The sequence below is a fragment of the Ammospiza caudacuta genome, chromosome 25, assembly GCF_027887145.1.
Source record: "Ammospiza caudacuta isolate bAmmCau1 chromosome 25, bAmmCau1.pri, whole genome shotgun sequence".
Classification (NCBI taxonomy): Eukaryota; Metazoa; Chordata; class Aves; order Passeriformes; family Passerellidae; genus Ammospiza; species Ammospiza caudacuta.
Genome location: NC_080617.1, coordinates 6,924,718 through 6,937,115, shown reverse-complemented (window position 1 = coordinate 6,937,115; position 12,398 = coordinate 6,924,718). Strand labels below are relative to the sequence as shown.

The window sequence follows — 12,398 nt, the reverse complement described above, 5'->3', positions numbered from 1 at the left end:
AACAACAGGGCTCAGCACAAGCAAAAATATAAACTGTCAAGGAATTGAATTATAATAAAGAAGAGAAAACCCCAAACTGTAAATTCACTATGGTCAGAAAGCACCTGGAATTAGCAATAGAACACATTGCAAAGTCATCAGGTATTGAAAGGGAACAATCCACTGACAATTCCCAGCTACTCTTCCAGACCATGGGAATCCTAAAGTCTGGCTGTGGCACAGGCACTGCCAGGATTAAAACTCTTTACAACGTTTGCAGTCTGTGTGTGGCTTACAAAACAACCCACAATACTTGCCAGTTCACTCAACAACTCAATGTCCTTTTGGGGTTTTGGAAAATTATTTCACAACTCAGAAGGGAAATGGAAGTTTCTTGTTGCTAACACGTGGCAGGGAGCAAAGGGAACCAAACAGGACAAAGCAAGGGGGCTGCAGGAGTTTAAAGACAGACAAAATAAGTTTGCACTGAAACTTCACAGAAATGTGAAGAACTGACAGAATTATAAATAGGAATTGCTTGGTATGGGGAATCCAAATTGCTGCTCTGCTGCATTTCTGTCATTTCACATTTGGTTCCTCATGAACCCAGAATAAAACCAGAACAGTTCACAGCCCCATTTCTGTGCCATGCTGCTTTGGCTTTTATAAAATGCCACCTTCCACAGGCCAGTTTAAAAGAATATTACAGTTCTAATCCAGAGTTTTCAGCCCCAGTAATCCTGCTGTCAATCAACTGTAAACCTTTTAAGAGCTGCATTAGAACAAGTGCAGAATTAATCTGCAATTATTTTTCTCAAGTTAGTCCATGAACACAGAACTGAACTAAGGGAGGGGTTATGTGCGCTGCTGTATTTTAAAAGCACCCTAGCTGCAGGAAATTAAAATAATATGGGCTGAACAAATGAATGAACCTTGAAATTTAGATTGGTTCTCAAAAATTATCACGGAAACCCCCCAGAAAAGGTAATTTCAATTAATGGAGGAAAAAGACGAAAAGAAATAGACCCTGCGTAGGTTTCACGGTCTCTGCAGTAAATGCAGCACAGCTTTAAGACTAGAGAAGAAACTCAAGGATTAAAAACAAAATACCAACGTACGAATACAGCCCAACTTCTTTTAGCTATGAATACCCTTTAAAACCTCTAAAAAAATCTCAATAAACACAGGGGCAGGGTTGTTTATTTGCTTTGACCGTGGCCCCTATAGAGCATGGACAGCTCAAACCCGGGCTGGCCCCTCAGAGCCCTTCGGCCCCTGTCCCCCCGCGCCTGGGGGGCCGCGGCGGTGACACGGCCCCGCGTGGGTCGGGACCGCCGGGGCCGGGGCCGCTCGGAGCCCCGTGAGGAGCCCGGGCAGGGAGCGCAGCCCCGGGGGCGCCCGCGGAGCTCCCCCCGTGCGGAGTCCGGCCCGGAGCCGCTCGATCCCCGCGCCGCCGCCCGGGCCGCGCCGCCGCGGCCTCTTCCCGCCGCCATTTTCTCCGCGGCGAGGAGCCTGCGCAGGGCGGGGGCGGGGGGGCACGGCGGCGCCGCGCGGGGCAGCGCGGCTCCAGCGCGGGCCTGCGGCGGGGCCGGGCGGTGCCCCCCGCGCCCCGGCGGGGCCGCCGCGCCGCCCGCCCGCCCTCAGGGCCCCCCGGGCCGGCACTTACGCGGAAGAACCCGGCGTCCATCTTGGCTCCTCCGCCTCCTCCCGGCCGCGGCGCGCGCTGCCGTCCCGGCGTGCACCGCGCGCCCCCTCAGCCGTGCCGGGGGTGTGGGGGGGCGGAGGGAGGGAAGGCGGGAGGGAAGGCGCGAGGGGGTGGGCGGAGCCAGGCACGCGCAGCGCAGGGTTTCCCTGCGCGGCCTGCTGATTGGCGGAGCGCCGGCGCGCGCGCGGGAGCCGGGCCAATGAGAGAGCGCGGCTGCTCCGGCGCGCTCGCGCGTGGGGAGCGCGACGGTGAGTCACGCTCTCGCGAGATGTTGGCCCCCGCAGCTGTTGCCGATGTCGGTGTCTCGCGAGACATCTCCGGTGTCCTCACGGCCGCGGCTCCCTCAGGGATGGCGGCGGGGCCGGGCCGGATCGTGAGGGCGCAGCCGCCTCAGCCCCCGGCAGCGACCCCTCAGCAACGCCCCTCGGCTCCTTCCCGGAATAACAGAGGTCACTGGGCGCAAGGCAGGGCTCCGAAGAGATCACAGAAGAGTTGGGGTTGGAGGGGGCCTCTGGCGATGGCCCAGCCCAGCCCCTGCCCAGGCAGGGTCAGCAGGTGGCACAGGGACACGTCCAGGTGGGTTGGGGATGTCCCCACAGAGGGAGACTCCAGCCCTCCCTGGGCGGCTGTTCCAGGGCTCTGCCACCCTCATGGCAAGAAGTTCTTCCTCACGTTGAGGTGGAACTCGTTATGTTTTATTTTATGGCCATTGCTTCTCGTCCTGTCCCTGAACAGAGCCTGGTACCATCCTCTGAGAGCCCTTGGGGATATTTTATCGGTTTATGGGGTCTCCTCAGCCTTCCCTCCTCCAGAATAACCAGGCCCACCTCCTGCAGTCTCTCCTCATCAGGGAGATGCTCCAGACCCCGATTCATCTTTGTGGCCTCCACTGGACCCCCTCAGCAGCTCCCTGCCTTTCTGGTCCTGAGGAGAAGCCATGAGCTCTCCAGCCCATCCCACTCCAGACAAACTCGTGTGACTGGTGTGGGTCACTGCTCTCTGTGGCTCCTTCTGGGCTGAATTACAGACACATTCTTGGGAAATAAATTGGTTATTGGGCTCAAGAATAAAACCCAAGGGAAATAATCATATTTTATCTGCTTAGACTTGTAATGATCTAAGTCTTGCATGGCCAAACTTGGGACAGTGCTTGACTCGGCTGCTCCACAGCCCTGGCACTGTGGATGAGTGAGTTTAGTAAAGGCGACAGCTGTAGCTGGAATTGCTTTATGTTTCTGTTGAGGAACAAGGTTTAGAGCGCGTGGGAAGGCAGGAGGACACTAGGTGGAGCTCCATGCTCTCTGCTGGGACAAGGAGGATGGAAATCCGGGGGAGAGCTGAGTTTTGGGGTCAGCACTCACCCAGCAGTGAAAAATTAAACATTTTACCAGAGTATCTGAATCAGTGAAATTCCAGCTGGAGGATCTGACCTGCTGAAGATCCTGTAGAACTTTCAGGAGGGAAAAACCAACAATTGATTCTTGCAAGGCAGGGCCAGCTGAAGGGGAGCATTCCCAAAATCTGTGAGCTTGGAAGTGGAACCTGGGGGCCAAATCAGGACAGGCTGGATCAGCCCTGATGTTCCCAGGGCAGGGAGAGTGTGGGATTGTTCCTGGAAAGCTGAAATGCACAGCAAATGGCACAGAGCAGGGATTTTTGTTCCTTGGGAAGGTGTTTTGCTTGCTCAGCACTGCTCTGGGTTTGGCTGCCAGGAGGGGTTGTGGGGCCTCCCAGGAGGTGCCAATGGGATGCAGATTTTAGTGGTATTTGAATTTTTCAGCTGGAGCAATGCTGGTGTGGCCCTAGCGGCCAATTCTGCTGCCAGCAATAGTAACTCTGTGAAACTGGAGCTGCTTGCAATAGTTCTGCTTTCTCTGCTTGTGAGCTGTGCTGGCTTTAAACAAAGCAAATAGAAAGTAAACAAAATGTGCTACAAGTAGGTCTGGCTAGGGATGTTAAAAACAACAACAGTAAAGATGGGCTTATCTTCCCCAAAAATCTTGATTTTGATCCCATGGAACTGCTCAGAGAACATCCAGAGATAGAAACAGAAAACCAGCTCCTTTATATTTTTTTGGAAAAAGAATTAGATGTGCATCTGCTGTCCCTTTTGAATTCTTAAATCAATTCTCCCTGCCACAAAAAATAAGGTAAAGAACCTGGACAGGAGAAATATTCACAAGGAGATTCAGAAACTTCACAAACAGCTGTCTCAATATTTGGTTTGGAATCCAAACCGTGCTCCAGTTTCAGCCAAAAAAGAATATGGCAAAGTAATTGAATTTAGTTTCTGCACAATAAAAATTACCAGCTAGTTAAACCGACCTGCACAAGAGATCCAAGCTTATTGGAAAAAAGTACAAACTATAAAATCTCAGACAATCTGGCAGTGAGTGTGTGACAATGGTGCTCTGTGTTCCCAGCCCGTGGGCTCTGAGTGTCCCTGGGAATTCCTTTGTGCCACTGCTGCACACCCACAGCCCTCACACTCACAAAACAGCCTCACTTCGGGTTGGTTTGAGAATAAAAAATGGCTAAAAATAGTTGGGCTGCACCAGGGAACAAAGCCTTGCAGGGTGAGTGGCAACTGGGGCTGCACTGAGCCTCCCCTGCTCTGTCCAAGCTGGTTTTTCTATTTCCATGCTTATTTTTGTCAGTTAAAGAACTCAGATTTTGTGTTAGACTGAGCATTCTAACACAGCTCCAGCCATGAACGTGGATTGAGAGTGAAACCCCTCAGACACCGAGTTCCTTCAGAAATGGAGAGTTACAGAGTTTATAGAAACAGTTAAAATACTTGAAAATGAGAACCTGTACATATTTGAGATTAGAAACATGAAATATGAGCAAAGATAAATACAATTTTGATACCTCCTGTACTACCCATCAGGTATAAAATAATCCACAAACCTCTTGCATGTAACTCGTAACAAACTCAGGTCCCAGCTGGGTTTGGGGCATGTCCAGACTTTCCCTCCAGTTCCTCAGCAGAACACAGAGGGTGCAGAGTCTCTGAGGGAGCAAAAGCTCCACAACACCTGGGCATCTTCTCTTCCTGGTTTATCCAGACCCAGAGGAGGCCTCACTGCCATCCTAGACCTCCAGCTGTCATTTCAGTCACAGCAGAAGTGTCCAGACCTCTGGTTTTTGCTCCCAAAGCTGGGAACCAGGGTTTGTCACTTCCCAGAGGGAATACCAGCTGGCTGCTGCTCCCAGGGCAGTCCCAGCTCCATGGGGTAACAATTCCATCTCTTCTCTGGCAGGGAGCTCCTGGTTACCTGCTCTGCAGGTGGATGTCCACGGGGATGAAGGTCACCGAGGGCTGCTGGGCCAGGCTGTGGCTGCTGTGCCCCACAGGAGGTGGCACTGCCAGCTTGGAGCCCTTGGGTTCCAGCTCCCGCCGCACTCGCATGCGCCTGGCAAAGGTAAAAGGGGAATTGGCTCCTGGGCTGGGCTCTCCTCTCCCAGGGGAAGTTTTGGGGAGGTTCCCACACAACACAGTCAAACCAAGCCAGGATTTATCCCAAAGGTACCAAAAGTCTCCCAGAGCATGTGAGCTCTGAGAAGTGAGGAATCAAGCTCTCCCTGTGGCAGCCTGGGTGCACACTCACACCTTCCCTGCACCACCAGGAATCCCTAAAAATAACTCCCACCATGCAGCCCCCATCAGGGAGCTCTTTGTGCTTCCTAAGATCCAGCCACAGAGCCCTGACAGTGAGATTCACTGCAATCAGCACTTCAGTGCTTAGATTCTCCTGGAAATTTTCAGCAGCAAGCCCTGAAATGCTCTGTGAGCTGCGAGCAGGGACTTTGGTTCATGCTGCTTTGGCTTGGTCACGTACCTGTTGTATGTTTTCAGGATGAGCAGAACCACTGTGAAAATAACAATCACCCCCACCACGATGGCAGCAACTATTGCTCCAGAGCCTGGGAGAGAAGCAGGAAAGGAAAAAAGCCATGTTTGCAAAGTTGTCACTGTAGTGTTTGAAGTTTGATAAGTTCAAAGTCCACTTAAAACCAAAAAGAGCCACCACCCCAGTCCTTGCCTTACTTTGATAGAGATTGTGTTCTTGGGACTTTGTGGTCACATTCACTGAGAGCTGAGTGTTATTGGTCAGTGGCGTGGCCGTCGTCATCTTGAATCGGCTGCAGAGGGGAAAAAGGAGTGAATTCCCAAAATCTTCACCCAAATTTCACACTGCTAATTAGGCAACGTCCCACCAAAGGCTCGCTGAACCGGGGTTCTTCATATTTTCATTGTGGTGGAAACCTGGCCCTGCTGAAGGAATGGAAATTCAAAATGGGTATGATGGAAACTTTGGTACAGTCTTGGGCCATTCGCCTCAAAATATCCCCTGGTCAGTGGTAATAGAAAAAAATAAGGTACAAACACAATAATGTATCTTAAGTGCTTTGGGATTTTATATTATCACCTCTGGTTGAGATTCAGATCACTGAGCAAATGAGTGTGGAGGTTTCTGCATCCAGAATGCAGCAATGTCTTGAGGGAAGGGAAAAACTCATCACAGAAAGGTTTAAAACCTCTATTATTAAATAGAATTTAAAATAGCTTCATTCATCAAACATGGAGAAGAAAAACCATTTAGCTCCTTCACTTGGAGCTCCAAAAGTGTCAGGACAAACAGCAGCCCCTGAATATTGCAACGTGGCTGTGGCAGGAGGTTGTGAGTTCAGCCCAGTGTCAGCTCAGGTCTGTTATTGCAGTGGATGAACTTCCAAGGGCACAGCTGAAAACATGCCTGTGTTTTGGTGGGTAAAACTGAATCTGGAAAGAGCAGCAGGGGTGTTTGCTGGTTTTAAAAGGGTTTTCCAAGTGTCCCTGGAAACCCGAGCCATTAAAGGGCTCCTTCAGGCCGAGAGGGGTGTGAGCAGCACTTCAAAGAGCCCTCTGGAACCAGCTCAGCTCCCAGTCCCAGTTCTGGAGCTGGGACACTCCAGCTGCCCCTTGAACAGTAAATTATCCTTCAGAACTTGATATGGAACTGAATTCCCACTCCAGATGCTGCTCAGTACAGCCAGGCAGGGCTCTGGTGCTCCCTGGGATATTGTGGCATGGTAACTTCAATTTTACACAGCACAAGATAAACAATAGCTAGAAATAATTCAGTGGAAATCAGTTGGTAATAAAAATTAATACCAATTAAAAACCTGCAGAGCAGGTCAGTGAGGAATGAAAGGGATCAGGAGGCAGCAGGAAGGGAAGTGGTTGGTGTCTGACTAGGATGCAGGATCAGAACTGCAAGGGCCACTCTTCAAATCTCCAATCCTCTCAAGTTAAAAGTTTGGTTTTCTTCCTTTAATCTAAAAACCAAAATAACTTTGCCACAAGCCTGTAACTGGGTCATTCTCCTATGAGTGAATGATTCCTTTGTTTAGCCGAGGCCAAGTTAATTCAGCAACATGAGCATCAGCTAAAATATTTTGTGTTTAGACTCTGCCCAGCCCTATTATCCAGCACAGGGCTCACACCTCAGAGGGACCTGGGAGCCCCAGAGCTCAGGGACAGCTGTTCCTGTCTTCCCACCCATCCTCCCATATGGAAAAGGGTTTCACCAATGGCAGCAGAGGCTCAAGAGACTCTTCATGAAAAGCTGAGCAAGTGTTCTATGGACATAATTCAGAAACAGCCACATCCAGCTCCCACCCTGTGGCTCCTGACTCGGGCACTGCAAATGCCAGACCTACAGAAGCCTTTTTTTCCTCCTCTGGCTACCAAAATAAAAACTCCATAATAAATAAGGCTGAATATTTTAATATTAAGCCATGAAATATTCATCCTTCCTACCTTCCCTCTCAAACCACCTTGGGAATGGGGAGCTGTTTGTGCATGAGTCACCCAGACCCAAAGAATTTTTATTGTCATAGTGAAACCACCTGTTTATGAAAGGGATGAATTTATCCAGCAGGCTGCACCAATCTGAGGTGCAGTTTGAAAAGTACAGCAGGTTGAGATTTTTCTGCTTTGTGAGCTGCAAGGTCAGTGTCTCCAGCCAGGGTGGAAGGTGCCAGTCCTGCTCTTACCTGGAGTCCCAGCTCCATTCCTGCCCTGTGAATCAGCAGGTTACACCTGACCAAGCCTCTGCTGCAAGAAAGACCCAGAAAAGCCCAGCAAAATCCATGGGAACCTACTGATTTTCAGCCTGGGCTCTACTCTGTTCAGAAAAACATTTGGAAAATCAGGAGTGCTGGATAAAAGCCATTCAGCAGGGGAGAAGAAGTGGACTTTGATACAGTAATCACAGGACATTCTTTGTCCATGACACAGGGCTGCACTTCCCCCTGTGCACACACACCTGCCTGGCCTCTCAGAGCCTCTCATTCACTCTCACTCTCCACACTGCTGGTTATTTTTGCATCCCCACGTTATGGAGCTGGAAATGTTTCCATAAAGTTCAGCTTTGGGCACGTTTCCATTTCAAACACCTTGGCAGATACAGGGGATGGGTTGTTCTGGCAAGGGGGGCAGTGCCCCCTTTTCCAAAGCCTCCCTTCTGCTGCCCCTGCCCTGCTGGGCTGGGTTTGTTTGTGAGGAGATGGGGATCAGAGCTCACCTGGCAGCAGCACCTGGCAGTTACAGCAGAGGGGCCACAGGGAACAGAGGGGATTGTTTGAGGGTTTTTCCTGGGTGGCTGGACTTGGAGAGGCAGCTCCCTGCCAGGGAAGGCAGGTGCTGGTTAGGAGGACACAGATTCAGAGCTTTCACCTGGGAAAAGGTGGGGTTTGCATGGAGCTGTTCCTGCCCTCACCTTCCCAGCACCCCGGGAACACCGCCAGGGATTGAGGCAAGCTGTGATTTCAGGGAATAGTGAAAACATTATGTCCTTCAGTGAGACCTGGACGTGCCTGGGTTTACCTTGAGAGGCTCCAGAAAGGGAGGAAGGAGGAAAGAAAAGCCCAGGTTGAAAGTGGCCTGAGGCAAACAACCCTCCCTGTGTGAGCCTGAGTGTCCCCCTGTCAGGGCTGCACCTTCACATGAGCATTTTCTCAGGTTCTGGCATGAGCTGCCCAGGCTGAGCTGCTGCTAAAACACACATTAAAAGCAGTTCATTGCCTTGCCAAGACAGAGGGGCACAAACTGCAGGCAGCTCTGGGCAGTAGCACCAACTAAAAACCCCTCAGTAATTTTACCTGCCTGCTTTAGATCATGAGAGGCACCAAAACCCCTCAGCTCCCACAGGTGACAAGAAGTGACAACAGGACCCCCAAAAGGAACACCCTCATTTCTAAAGCCTGGAAATATAAACTTGATAGACTTCTGTCACTGACTCATCCAGAGCAGTGTCTAAACCAGACTGTGAACTGCACATTGCCCAATTAGGTTTTCTTTAAAGCCAGCAATTAAAGGGTCATATAAAAAGGAGGGAGAGGGGCTTTTCATGCAGGCAGCACAAGGGGGAATGGCTTCCCACTGTCAGAGGAGAGGGATGGGTGGGATATTGGGAAAAACTTCTTCCTTGTGAGGGTGATGAGGCCCTGGCACATGGTACCCAGAGCAGCTGGGGCTGCCCCTGGATCCCTGGCAGTGCCCAAGACCAGGTTGGACACTGGGGCTGGGAGCACCTGGGACAGTGGAGGTGTCCCTGCCATGGCAGGGGTGGCACTGGGTGGGCTTTAAGGTCCTTTCAAAGCCAACCTGTTCTGTGCTTCTATATGTAAAGAATTCTGTACACAGCACAAAGGCTCCACACAGAAATGCAGCTCCTCTCAGTGCTCAGAGCAGCTCAGAGGCAGCCCCAGGATTTCTTGCCTATTGTTGAATCAGTGAGGCGCCTTCCCTGTGCAGAGCCCGGAGGACACACACAGCAGCTGACACCTCACTCTCGCAGCCTGTTCTCCACCAGAACCCCTTGGCAAACCCTCAGTGCCCCCGTCTGGCACCCACAGAGGGACAATAACTCTGTCAGACCCTGAAGTCACTGGTCTCTGCTCTGCCTTTGTCTCCTGGTTTGTAATCACTAAATCAACCCCTCCTGCCACCCAGCACAATGCACCCCATCAGTGAAAGCTGTTTACAAAAAGCTACGCTTCCCTTAGCAAGGACTTCCTGGGGCATTAAATACATTAATTACCAGGAAAAACCAGAAATTACCATTTAAACCTGTCAGCAGCTTCGGTGTGTTCCCAAATAATGCAAGCAGTGTAGTTTTGTTCTGTGCTGGGGACACTCAGTGAACTGTAACACAATGCTCTGAGCTTTCGAGTTCTGTTCCTGTTAAATATTACTCTGCCAGCTCTTTCCAGCACACTGCTCAGCAGCTTGGAGAAAAAAAAAATATAGAAAAAACAAAAAAACAAACCACCCAAACCCACAAACAAATAACCAACGACAAACCCATATTTATAGTGCCAGGGTTGAATAAGTCAGGACAAGAGATTCAGCGTTCCCAGCGATGAAAGGACACCGCCGGCGATGGAATGAGCTTTCAACAGCCATGCGGGCTTCCCTTCCTGTGGGGAGGAAACCGCGCCAGAGCGGTCCCAGTGCCGTCCCTTGCGGGCTCCCGATTAATGAACAACTGCTCGAGCAGCAGCTGAACAGAAAAACGTGCGAGGACATCTGCTCTCTATTTCCCTCTGGTTTGGAGGCGCCGATGAAGAACTCGCGTTTCCCATGATACATCCACACTGCCTTGCACACAAACCCGGAGTAACTGCGCTCCCACCAGCGCTTGGAACGGGGCGGAAAGGAGCAGAGCTTTGGGGCAGAAAGGAAGAGAGTTTTAGGGCAGAAAGGTTCCAGTTATCCCCAGTTATTCAGAGCGGTTCCTACACCCGACCCTCAGCCGGCGCTACTCACGGAGGATGCTGCGGGCTCGGGGCTCCGGCGCTGCCGCAGCGGCTCCGGCTCCGTCCGCCCGCCGGGGCTGCGGGGCTGCCCCCGCCGCCGCTCCCGCCCCTTCCCCAGCGCGGAGCTGCCCAGCCCAGCCCAGCCCCGCCCCGCCGCTGCCGCGGGGAGCCCGGTGCCGCTGCGGCCGGAGGCAGCCCGGGCACAGCCCCGCCGCCGCAGGTGCCTCCCCGGGGCCGCCCGGCCCGGCCCGGCCCCCGGCGCCGCCTCCCTGGCCCTGTGCGGGGCTGCGGTGCCCCTGATCCCGCCGGGCAGCGGCCGAGGGGATGGAGGGGTCTGGGATAAACCCCCGTGTCACAGCGGGAGTTCCCAGGCTTTGGGGACAGCCCGGTTTCTGTGGCTCTCGCATGCCCAAAGGTCTCCCAGGCACTTTGGGATCCCCAGGCACATCCAGCCCAGAGTGAGTGGTTTTGTCCACTCGTCAGTGAAATCAAATGGATCAAACTGGAAAGGAATCCTCGCCTTTAACTTGTACTTCCTTGGCTTTATCCTCCAGAGAAGTGTGATCACAGTCCCTGTCTGGATTTTTCCTGTGGACATCGCACTTTAAAAAGGGATCTGTTCCCTGCCTGGGCCTGATGCTGCTCCCAAGGGAAACCAGGAAACCACAGGAACAAGCCACAGCCCTCATTCAGGCTCCATTCGTGGTTTAGGGTTGTCAAGCTGCTGTGCAGGAGATGTTTCCCCCAATTCTCCATCTCAGCTGCCCCAGCTGCAGCCAGAGCCACATCACCCACCTCCCTTAGAATGCAACCTGAAACAGGAGAAAACCTGCTCCCTACAGAATCCCACCTCCCTATGGAAGGCAGCAACAGGGGGGTCCTGATGGTCCATAAACATTTCCAGTGGATTTCTTGGGAAGACCAGAGTCCAGTTGGGATGAAAAATGAGGTCCTTCCTTACCTTGCAGCTCTCCCTTTCCTCCTCCAGAGACATTTGTACCCTTAACACAGCTCATGCTTCACTTTGGTGTCCACCATAGGCTGATTTCCACACAGAACCCACAGAACACAACCACAGAGGCTTTTCCACCAGAAACCAGAGTTTTCAGGTCCAATTATTTAGCAAATGATTTGTACAGATAATGACCCACATTAGTCACTTCCGCCACAATCCCACTGAAGCCCATGCAGCTCCTTAAAACCAGAGACTGAAATCCCAGCAGGGATTACTCACCAATCACCTTTCCAAGGGAATAAATTTCCCTTGATTGATTTCCTTACAGTGACTGTCCCATCCTGCATAAACAAGCAGGAGCAAAAGGCTCTCCTGGGAACAGGAGGGGTTTCCAGCCACAAACCTTCCCTGGGCTGTATCTCTGGAGAGCAAAGGGGCTTCTTTCAGCAGTCAGCAGCCATAACTGGGAAGAGGTATGAATGGAAGTTAATAAAATAATTAATAACTAGATTTAAGTAGTACAGGAAGGGAGGCAGCAGCCCCTGTGACCAGCCAGCAGCCCAAATAAAAGCAAATGTGAGTTCCCAAAGCCTCTGTGACAGCAGAGAGGGAGGGTGGGACTTTCCCAAGGTTTGTCCCTCACCAGTCCTAAATTTGTAGCCCTTTATTACCAGCTAGAGGCACACACCAGGTTTATACACTGTTAAATGGATAAATAAATGTTTATACACTGTCACTATAAAGCTCTGCTGTCACCATCAGTGACCCAGTTTGTGGCACCAACCCTGAGCTTATCCCATTAAAGGAGGACCAAAGGAGACTCTGGGATGCTCCATAAAATCCTGATGAAGTCAATGGACATCAAAGGACAAAACATAACTCTGAATTAACTCCAGGCTTACTACAGCATTACCAACCCCCAGGAAGTGACACAGCCTTACGAGGTGTGGA

General features: G+C 51.6%; 2 protein-coding genes across 10 annotated transcripts in view; both read right to left on the bottom strand.

Moving 5' to 3' along the window:
• Nucleotides 1–1,751, bottom strand: part of SRRM1 (serine and arginine repetitive matrix 1) — a 17,621-nt gene extending 15,870 nt beyond the window's left edge. For all 7 annotated transcript variants that reach the window (XM_058820012.1, XM_058820014.1, XM_058820010.1 and 4 more), the window contains exon 1: nt 1,646–1,751. In XM_058820012.1, the coding sequence (XP_058675995.1) occupies nt 1,646–1,666 (21 nt within the window). In that variant the 5' untranslated portion in view covers nt 1,667–1,751. The remainder of the gene's footprint in view (nt 1–1,645) is intronic.
• Nucleotides 1,752–4,432: 2,681 nt separating this feature from the next.
• NCMAP (non-compact myelin associated protein) lies at nt 4,433–10,599 on the bottom strand. 3 transcript variants are annotated; one of them, XM_058819852.1, is made up of 5 exons: nt 10,503–10,599; nt 9,795–10,400; nt 5,736–5,963; nt 5,527–5,611; nt 4,433–5,100 (listed from the first exon to the last, which is right to left on the bottom strand). In XM_058819852.1, exons 3-5 carry the CDS (start codon nt 5,818–5,820, stop codon nt 4,959–4,961), a joined length of 312 nt encoding a protein of 103 aa, XP_058675835.1. In that variant the 5' UTR covers nt 5,821–5,963; nt 9,795–10,400; nt 10,503–10,599; the 3' UTR covers nt 4,433–4,958. The 3 variants fall into 3 exon arrangements, with proteins under 3 accessions (XP_058675835.1, XP_058675837.1, XP_058675836.1); XM_058819854.1 differs by lacking the exon at nt 9,795–10,400 and having other exon boundaries at nt 5,736–5,960; nt 10,503–10,580; XM_058819853.1 differs by lacking the exon at nt 9,795–10,400 and having other exon boundaries at nt 10,503–10,557.
• Between the last annotated feature and the right edge of the window lie 1,799 nt (nt 10,600–12,398).

Excerpts from the sequence above, each read along its gene's own strand:
- NCMAP (XM_058819852.1), bottom strand. The coding sequence starts at position 5,820 with ATGACGACGGCCACGCCACTGACCAATAACACTCAGCTCTCAGTGAAT. Across the intron at positions 5,612-5,735 it reads AGAACACAATCTCTATCAAA|GCTCTGGAGCAATAGTTGCT; the intron begins GTAAGGCAAGGA and ends CTTCTCTCCCAG. Across the intron at positions 5,101-5,526 it reads ATCCTGAAAACATACAACAG|GCGCATGCGAGTGCGGCGGG; the intron begins GTACGTGACCAA and ends TACCTTTGCCAG.